A 10107-nucleotide genomic window follows, 5' to 3' on the forward strand; every position below is an offset into this window, starting at 1 on the left:
CAGCTTTTTTCTTTTTGCTTATGTGGTGCTGAGAAATCGAACCCAGGGCCTCGAGCATGCAAGGCAAGTGCTCTACCACTGAGCCACCTTCTCAGCCCCATCTTTGTCAGGGATGACTCGCAGAACCCAGCAAGCCATATTTGAGTGGTGGGTACATGAATACATAGATTTATATCTCACAGACTTCTGCTGTATACAGTTACTTGCTCCTAGTGCACAAGATGAGATTATTGGGGGAAGAGAGTGGAGTCAGGAAGCTGGTACCGAAACATTGTGTTGTAGTAGCAGTACTAGGAATTAAACTTGATCCTTGCACTTGTTAGGCAGGTGTTCTACCATTTGAACCATGCTTTTGGTCCTGTTTTGTGATGGTTATTTTGGAGATGGAGACCTGAGGATTTTTTTGTCTGATCTGGCTTCAAACTTTGATCCTCCAGATCCCAGCTTTCAGGGTAGCTAGGATTATAAGTGTTGAGTACCTGGCTCAGTAATTATTATTAAGATAGAATTGTCTCTTTTCCTGACCAGGTAATATGCCTGCACCACAACTTTATTTTAGGCTTCCTTGTAGTTGGATGCACCATCTCATATAGCTTCCCTAAAGTGAGATGGAACCTTGTCTTCTGCTCAGGCTGGTCTGGAACCTTAATACTCACATTCTCAGCTTCCCAGAGGCAAAGGTGCCTTGACCCAGCATAGTTTTTGATCAGGGAAGACTACTTAAGGAAAGGGATGAATGTACATTTGAAACATTGCTGTCTTAATAGGCTTAGTATAAGGTGGGATGAGATCCCTTACCCAAAATTCTTGAGACTAGAAATTATTTTAAATTTAGATTTTGGATACATTATTTGTACAATATAATAAATGGGGATTGGACTAAACATGGAATTGGTTTGAGCTTCATGTATACCTTATACATATATCATGATATGTAGATCTATACTGTTTTGCTTGTTTTTATTATTATACATTAGTTGTGCAGAGAAGATTATAACATTTCCACACATTATTGTATACAATTTTGGGGAGTCTGAAACCAGGACTCATACTTGGTATCTGATGCTTTTGCTTATTTATTGGCTAGCACTCTTATCATTTGCCACGCCTCCAACCCCTACACAAAATTTTTAATAGTTTTGCTCGTGAAATAGTTGTATTGAATTTTTTGCTTGCAACATCATATGGGAGCTAAACAGTTTTGAATGTTGGGGTCTTTTGTATATGAGATTTTCTAATTAAGAGTGTTCGTCTGTAATATTGGAAGCCCGTTATACAGCAGACTGATTTTTGCTTTCTGCTTTGTGTCTGTGAACACTGGGATAAGTCAATAAACTTAACTGGAGAAATGATGCTAGAAGGTTGTTGTATTAGAAATTAGAGCCAGGTGCTGGTGGCTCATGCCTATAATCCTAGCTTCTCAGGAGGCTAAGATCGGAGGATCACTGTTCAAAGCCAGCCTGGGCAAGAAAGTCCATTAGAGTCTCATTTCCAGTATAAACAACCAGAAAACCAGAAATGGCACTGTGGCTCAAGTGGTACAGCGCTCTCCTTGAGCTGAAATACTCAGGGGACAGCACCCAGGCCCAGAGTTTAAGTCCTGTGACCAACAAAATGAAAAAAGAAATTAGAACAGCTGGCATTACAAAAGGCTAAGGGTGCTGGGAATATGGCTTAGTGATCGAATGTTTGCCTAGGATGCACAAAGCCCTGGTTTCGATTCCTCAGTACCACATAAACAGAAGGTGCCTGAAGTGGCGCTGTGGTTCAAGGTCAGGGACAGTCCCTAGACCCTGAGTTCAAGCTGAAGAACTGGCAAAAAAAAAAAAAAGTCTAAGAAAGAATAATGGAAGGTGAGTGATAATAAAATATACTTTGCCTATGTACAAAACAACAAGAATTGTAAAAATGCATCAGTTTATGGCCTTGATGGCCTTGTCTTAAGCTTGGAGTTGCTCCTGCTGAGACCCAGGCTAACAATTCGTCCTTGTGTTGCTATGGTGACAGAAGCCATTGCGGTTTCCTGGCTGTGTCCCCGCTGCAGCTGGAGTGGCAGTTTCCTCACTGAGCTTCAGTGGAAGAGCTTTGTTTCTATCTGCACGTGTTCTTCCACTGCCACTGAGCCCTGACAGATCTCTTTTGTTGCTCTTCCCTTGTAGTGAAGACTGAACCAGAAACTCCTGGGCCAAGCTGCCTTTCACAGGACGGTCAGACAACAGTGAAAACAGAAGAAAACTCTGAGCTGGGAAGCTATGTCATTAAGTAATTATTCCAGTCTTTTTCTAAAGAGTTTTATTTTGGCCTTTTTATGATGCTCTTCAGTCATGCCTCTGATGGTGAGGATGTGTGGTGCTGAGCCTCTTGGGAATGATCTGTCTCTGCAGATCGTTAGGGGCAGCACTTGATTTGTGGCCTTGGAAACATCTAGTGGGATTCCAGAACTCTCTTCACTTGAGTTTCTCAACATGAACTCCTGGTGAATCCTTAGCACTCAAGTGTTCACGTTTGGTGACTAGGTATCCACACAGCCACCTTCACTTTACACAGCTGCCTTTTCTCCCAAATGCTTCCTACCTACTGTCCTACCTTTGGCCATATACTGTGAAGTGTCTCCAAATTCTGCGGACAGTAGAAACTTAGCCACGTTAAATAACATGACAGATGGAAGCATCGCCTGTAATAACCTGAAGGCAGGCATTTCTATGAAAGAACTTTTCTAATCCCTTTGCAAAATTTTTTAACTTTAAAATATAAATAAAATATATATGTATTGCCAAAATGTATTGTGGATAATTTTTAAACATAGAACACACTTCCTTTATGAAGAAAGCTCTGTGTTAGAAGGAAAGACATGCTCATACTATGGTTTTAAATTTTAATGCGCTCAAAAAGGGGAATTATAAATGTATGTGTCTGTGTGGTTAGAAACTTATGTGTACTCCCTGCTTTGCTTTCTCTCATCCTTCACAGGATAGACCATTTGGAGACTATCCAGCAGCTCTTAACAGCAGTAGTAAAGAAGATTCCACTTATCACTGCAAAAAGTAAGACAATTATATTGAATCTATGGGTACATTTTTGAAGTTGTGAACTCCTTGGAGTTATTGTGTCATCTTATTCCTAGTATTGCAAATTAACACTGACTGACAGTTATGAGGGTTTAGATAGATATATACTCATTGCAAAGGTCTTAGACATTACAGTATTTTGGCTATGTTTTTTAAGGTTTTCCCTGTTCAATCTGCAGAACCTTTCTATATTTAACTTTTGTATATATAACTATAAATTGTTATCTAAATAAAGCTGCATTTTTTATATTTAATAATATGGAATATGAAGCTAACATTTGCCCACAGTGTGCCAGGTCCTGTGCAGGCCCATTACATTTACCATCTTGTTAACCAGTCTCATGTAATAGGTATCATCTCCAGTTCACAATGAAAAAGTGAAGTTAAGCTTTGGCAAGGCAAGATACGGCCCTAGTTTTTAAGCAATCCAAAGGAAAGTGTGCTGCCCCACTACCTGTTGTTAGCAAAATTGAATGATCTGCACTGTAGCCACAGTTGTCCTGACTGAGGGGACAGCCCTGTTGGGTATGTTTACTAGAGGGCGATTTCACAGAGTTAGAGGAGGACTTGAGGTACAGTCCTGCCATGTGCACTGGGCTAGACCCAGCGCAGACTACTCTGCTTTTATGTGTTCCCATTATTTCATCAGCTACTTGGCAATACCAAAGACACTAGTTTCCCAAGAAAGATGTTGTTTTGAGTACACAGGAATGAGATGCCTTCTCTTTTAAGGAGAAAATCTTGTGTGTGTACTGTACTTGAACTCATCCAGCAAGGAACACACATTGATAAAGAGGTGGGACATGGTAGTTTTTCCTGCAAATGAAATTTGGTCTAAGCCATAACAGCTTTATTTAGAATGTACGGGTTTGTGCTTTCTAGGTGAAGATGCCAGCTGTTTTTCTGCAAAGTCTGTGGAGCAATATTATAGCTGGAATATCGGGAAAAGGAGAGCTGCTGAGGTAAGCTGTGTTTGTCTGTTACATGCACGGGCCTCTGCTGAGAGCCTGGACTGGCTTTGAACCATGATCCTCAGATCTTCACCTCCTGAGAAGCTAGGATTACAGGCACGAGCCACCAAGTGCCTGGCTTGAGGGTTTTTTTGTATGCTAAAACTAGTATAGCAGCTACCTTGCCAGATACGCTGAGGCTGTAAGAAGCTGTTTATGTGGGTATTTCAGAAGCAATGAGAGGTTGCTATGGTTGATTTGGGGAAGAAGGGAGTGGGAAATATAGGTGAAGAGCCTTAAATGCCAGGCCTAGGAGTTTCTGTTGTATCTTAGAAGAATTAGGAAGCTGATAGAAGTTAAACTCTCACGGCTGGCCTTTCACTTGAGCTATACCTGTATTTCTAGCTTCTTGCTGATGAATTGGAGATAAGAAACTCCCGATTTGTCTTTCCAGGCTGATCCTCAGATCTCAGCCTCCTGAGTAACTAGAATTATAGTCATGAGCCACCATTGCCCAGCAGCATGGTAGTTTTTATATTAAGTGGCTTGCTTCAATACACAACTCATTAAGTTGAAAGATTTAATGATAGTTCAATTTGTTTTTTTAGTGGCAAAGAGCAATGACAATGAGAAAAGTCTTACAAGAGATACTGGAGAAGAATCCAAGATTTCACCACTTGACTCCCCTTAAAACCAAGCACATTGCTCACTGGTGTCGCTGCCATGGCTATACCCCACCAGATCCTGAGAGCCTGCGGAATGACGGGGACTCCATTGAGGATGTGCTCACCCAGATTGACAGTGAGCCAGGTAGGCCAGCAAGCTGCCCGGGTTTCCCTCGCAGCCTGCGGGACACTTGCCTACCTTGAGTCCCACAGCTTACCATTGGCTGGCTACAGATGAAGCTGCCATGGAGAACCAAACCTTCACTCACCTCTCCCCATGATATTCCAGACTGTCCAGTCCCCTTCAGATACTGGTACCCGAGCATTTTGAGTGCTATGTTCTGGCAGAGAATTGTTTCGTTCTTGCTGTCTAGCAGGCACTGTTCATTTCAACATCATTCTTCAAAGTGTATTGCCTGTTCCTTGGAGACTCCTAGCCCATGTCCTTTCCTCACATAGAGGTAACTTCCTCTTCCTCTGTGACCTTAAGAACTCCCAGTGAACAAGCATGCCCTGTTTCCATGAAAATAGGGCCTGTGTCTTACCTTTTACTTTCTCTACAAGCCTGACTAGGAAACATGTTAGCTAGCGTTGGAGTCACAGTGAACAGTTAATAATGTTGCAGGTAAAATGAGAACATAGACAATTGCTGGATTTTGGCAGAGTGGGTAGAAAATGTATTTAGGGAAGAGAGGCAGTTGAATATCACGTTAAAGAATAAACTACAAAGCCGGCTGCTGGTGGCTCAGGCCTGTAATCCTAGCTACTCAGGAGGCTGAGATCTGAGGATTGTGGTACAAAGCCAGTGCAGGCAGGAAAGTCCGTGAGACTCTTATCTCCAATAAACCACCAGAAAACCAGAAGTAGTTCTGTGGCTCAAATGGTAGACTACGCTAGCCTTGAGCTGAAGAACTGAAGGACAGCATCCAGGCAGAGTTCAAGCCCCACAACCGGGGGAAAAAAAAAAAAGAATAAGCTCCACCATCGGGTCAGAGGGAGCCTGCAGCTCAGAGGTGCAGGGTGGGGTGTGGCTTCCTAGAGGCCTATCTATGTAGGAGGTCCCTTCCTTTCTCTGATCTCTTGCAGTACTTAATTAAAATACCTGAAGCTCTGTGGAAAGCCCAGTAGTTACACGTTGAGCTCTCTGTCAACATGCCTGATCGACACAGACTATCTGTAAGACAGAAAGTCATTCAGTGGTGCCCTGCCACCATCTTGCAGGGTGCTGAGAGCCCCGCCTATGCTTGGGGCTGGGCCTCTTTTCATCAGTGAAGTGGCAGGCAGTGGCTGTTTTTGTGCGCATGTCCGTATTAAATCTGGCACACAGTACACATTCAGATAGAAACAGGACTACTCTTAAAGCGGTGAGGATGTTGTGATTTTTTTTTTTTTAGTATCTTATTGTTAAGGTGTTAGAGGGGCAGAGGGGTTACTATTTCCTAAGTCAGGCAATGAGTACATTTTTTTGTTTTTGTTTTTTGCCAGTTCTGGGGCTTGAACTCAGGGCCCAGGTACTCTCTGAGCTAGCATTCTACCACTTGAGCCACAGCACCACTTCAGCTTTTTCTATTTATGTGGTACTGAGGAATCGAACCCAGGGCTTGGTGCATGCTAAGCACAAGCACTCTACCAGTAAGCCACATTCCCAGCCCCATGAGCACATTTCTTTTGGGACAATGTCACCCCTTCTTTCGCTTTCCCTGTTTCCCCCCCTCCCATCCCTGTCCATGTTAAGTGCTTTTTATATTATTCAGTGCACAAAATTTTCCAGATTTTAAAGATGAAATAAAATCAGTTAGACATTCCCATTGGGAACAGGGCCTGGTTTTTGGTGTCAGGAGTTGACTCTTAGGAGTCGAGGATATCCTGTTTGTCTTAGATGGCAGTGGTATCACATAGAATACATGATGCTGGGCTGGGAAGGTGGCTCAGTGGTAGAGCGCTTGCCTTGCATGCCTGAGGCCCTGGGTTTGATTCCTCAGCACCACATAAGCAAAAAGAATAAAGCTGAAAGTGGTGCTGTGGCTCAAGCGGTAGAGTGCTAAGCCTTGAGCTGAAGAGCTGAGGGACAGCACCCAGGCCCAGAGTTCAGGCCCCACAACCGGACCCAAAAAAAAAAAAAAAAAAAAGAATACATGATGCTGTCTGCTTTCCACCTTAGGAAGCTCTAGCTCTCACCATGGAGATCATAGAACTTTACAATGGGAAAGGAGGTCAGCTCCCTGGAGACTGTCTCCTTCCTCACACTGTTATATCTCAATGAGATAAATCCTTTCCTATGGTCACCACGGCTGTCGTAAGACTGATTACCTCTCATTTAGAGTGCCCATCATCTTTCTCCTCTGCCAACAACCTCTGCCGGAAACTGGAGGACCTGCAGCAGTTTCAGAAAAGGGAACCAGAGAATGAGGAGGAGGTGGACATCCTCAGCTTGTCAGAGCCACTAAAGGCAAACATCAAAAGAGAGCAGGAAGAGAAACAAGAAGAAATTAAGTTCTACTTGCCACCAACTCTAGGCTCTGAATTTGTTGGTGACATCACACAGAAGGTAGGAGCTCTGGCCTGCGGTGTTGGCCGATCATAGACGCCCAGGTGTAAGGTGTTTAGCCTCATAAGTTGAGCAGCCTGGTGATGGAAATGCATTACTTGTTACCCAGCTGTGCTCTCTGGGCCTCCTCTTTGCATGTCAGCACTCAGCAAGGCTAATTACATGGGAAAGGTTGCTTGTTGAACATGGGCTTGAAGCAAAAATGTCTCCATACAGACAGTTCAGTACTTTTCATCACTTTCATGTAATACTTCCAAGTTACACTTCAGTGGGTGATCTTTCCCCACACTCCCAAGTGAGTGCTGTGGTACACATGACCCTGATTTCAAGGGAGGGAGCTATTTATCCACTCCCCATGAAACTTAGTGGCTCTTTAGCATCTGCCACTGGCAACTGCTCAGGATACAAAGGGAAAGACATTATTCACTCACTTATAGGGGAAGATGGAACAAGATGTAATTGCCCTTGACTCTGGTTCCTAAGCCTTCCAGAATTTTGTATTTTCAAATTCCCAGGATATCACAACTGTGCTATTCTGCCATAGAGATTTGGGAATAGAAACAAGATTGAGTTTTGTCCAGAATGTTTGTAGAGTCCTCCTTCCAACCAGGCACATCTTTTGTCAGAGGAGTCTGCCTGGGTGAAATGAAGCTGTTTTTAATGTAGAAATAAGAACAAAGGCTTTTTTCTGCTTTTCCAGATTGGAATCACCCTGCAGCCCGTGGCACTGCACAGGAATGTGTATGCATCAGTGGTGGAGGACATGATCTTAAAGGTGGGTGTCTGCTGGCAGCAAAGGGACTGTGAATGTGAACCATGGCCAGCCAAGTAGATCGAGGCTGTTTTGAGTTGTGGACAAACTTAGAAAGGGAACACGGATGATAGGGTTGTAGGTTTTGTTTTTGTTTTTCCTTGAGTTTAAATTTCCTTTTTTTCTCTCTTTTTTCTTTTGGTCTGTCTTGGGGCTTGAACTCAGGGCCTGAGTGCTGACCCTAAGATCATTGTGCTCAAGGATAGTGCTCTGCCACTTTGAGCCACTTCTGGTTTTCTGGTGGCTAATTGGAGAGACTTTTCTGCCTGGGCTGGCTTCAAATCAAAATCCTCAGATCTCAGCCTCCTGGGTAGCTAGAATTACAGGCATGAGCCACTGGCACCTGGCTTTTTCAGTTTTTTTCCTTTGGTTTTTAAATTAACTAAGTCATGTTTCCTCTGGGTATTAAAGCATCTTCCAGAATATTTTTGCTAATACCATTCTTGAAGATACTTTTTCTGGGTTGTACCCTAAACAAGTGTGCCACCACTGAGCTTCCAATATCCCCAGCTGTGAAAGTATTTTTCTTTTTTTTTTTTTCCTTGGCCAGTCCGGGGGCTTGAACTCAGTACCTGGGTACTGTCCCTGAGCTTTTTGCTCAAGTCTAGCACTCTACCACTTGAGCCGCAGCATCACCTCCAGCCTTTTCTGTTTATGTGGTGTACTGAGGAATCGAACTTAGATCTTCATACATGCTTGGCAAATACTGTGCCACTAAGCCATATTCTCAGCCCCAAAGGTATTTTTTAATAGCCGTATTTTGTAGCCATTTCAGGTGCTCTACAGGATAGGATTCGGTGCTCTCATTGTTTGGGAATTGTCAAAGACAACACAGAAATAGGCACAACTGTCCTGTCCCTGGACAGTAGTTGGGAGGCTATTGTCTATGTGCCAGGCTTAATCCTGGCTCAGTTCCTTCCCTAGCACATCCCCTCTATCAACAGAGATATGTTGGTAGTAGCCCAATTCAGGATTCAGATCTTTCAGAATCATGGACTCTTACCTTGGTAGTTGTTTTCAGACATAATTTTTTGTTGAGACTTTTTGATCCTTAAAGTTTGGGTGAGGGTGAAGTCAGATCCAGTCCTCCTCAGGAGCAGGCAGGTGACCATTTTGACAGTAACAACATCTTCTCTTGTAGGCCACAGAGCAGCTGGTGAGTGACATCTTGCGACAGGCGCTAGCTGTTGGATACCGGGCAGCATCTCACAACAGGTATTTTTCCCTTTCTCTAGCCTGTTCTGACAAGTACAGCTATTTCCCAGCAGTTTAATTGCCAAAGATGTTTTACAGTTAAATCAGTTCAGCAGATTTTTGTCAGTGCTTGGGACATTCCTTGAGCCAGATAGACTCGAAAGTCTGTTCTGTCATTCTAAAAGCCTGTTGGCATGAAGGCTCAAGCTTTGCTAAAGGTCCCTGCCCTCCACATTACAGGGTGGGACATGGAGCAGCTCTGTGCAATTAAAGTTAGTAACAGCACCCATTATATGGCAGACATTAGGGCCAGTGTTTACATATTTACCATTTTATTTTCATTCCGTTTTAGAAATGGCTTTGAAGGGTAATCTTCTTTGCTTCCAGAAAAATGATAAAATTTAGATTCATACTCAGGTCTCTAGCACTGAGCCCTGTGTTCACTAGCCTCTGCTGATTATCTCTGACTGGGCCTTCAGGCCTGAGAAAATGGTAAGTAGGCCATACCATGCTTTTCTAAGGAAACAAATACTGTTTTGTTTTTCCTTTATGCTAAAGACTATCATTAATTTCTCATATTATAAAAGTGCCTAGGGATATGAGGAAGCTTTTAAAACAGTGTTAGACTGTGCAACATTTTCATACATCAGACAGTGGAAGTATTGAGAAATAAAAGAAGGAGAGTGAAGAGTTCCAGTCCTGCTGCTTATTGTCCTTGAAACCAGGAGTGAGCCAGTGCCTTTCATGGCCCCCTGCTCACACTGCTAGGCCAGACACTACCACTTGAGCCACATCCTTACTCCTTTTGGATTTTTAGTAGAGAGAGAGAGAGAGAGAGAGAGAGAGAGAGAGAGAGAGAGAGAGAGAGAGA

General features: G+C 43.3%; 1 protein-coding gene across 2 annotated transcripts in view; it reads left to right on the forward strand.

The window, feature by feature from the left end:
- Nucleotides 1–10107, forward strand: part of Yeats2 (YEATS domain containing 2) — an 84398-nt gene that overhangs the window by 70989 nt on the left and 3302 nt on the right. For both annotated transcript variants that reach the window (XM_013033072.1, XM_013033074.1), the window contains exons 20-26: nucleotides 2160–2262; nucleotides 2971–3044; nucleotides 3951–4030; nucleotides 4627–4828; nucleotides 7005–7231; nucleotides 7932–8006; nucleotides 9184–9257. In XM_013033072.1, the coding sequence (XP_012888526.1) occupies nucleotides 2160–2262; nucleotides 2971–3044; nucleotides 3951–4030; nucleotides 4627–4828; nucleotides 7005–7231; nucleotides 7932–8006; nucleotides 9184–9257 (835 nt within the window). The remainder of the gene's footprint in view (nucleotides 1–2159; nucleotides 2263–2970; nucleotides 3045–3950; nucleotides 4031–4626; nucleotides 4829–7004; nucleotides 7232–7931; nucleotides 8007–9183; nucleotides 9258–10107) is intronic.

The sequence above is a fragment of the Dipodomys ordii genome, unplaced genomic scaffold (genome assembly GCF_000151885.1).
Source record: "Dipodomys ordii isolate 6190 unplaced genomic scaffold, Dord_2.0 Scaffold162, whole genome shotgun sequence".
NCBI classification, from domain to species: domain Eukaryota; kingdom Metazoa; phylum Chordata; class Mammalia; order Rodentia; family Heteromyidae; genus Dipodomys; species Dipodomys ordii.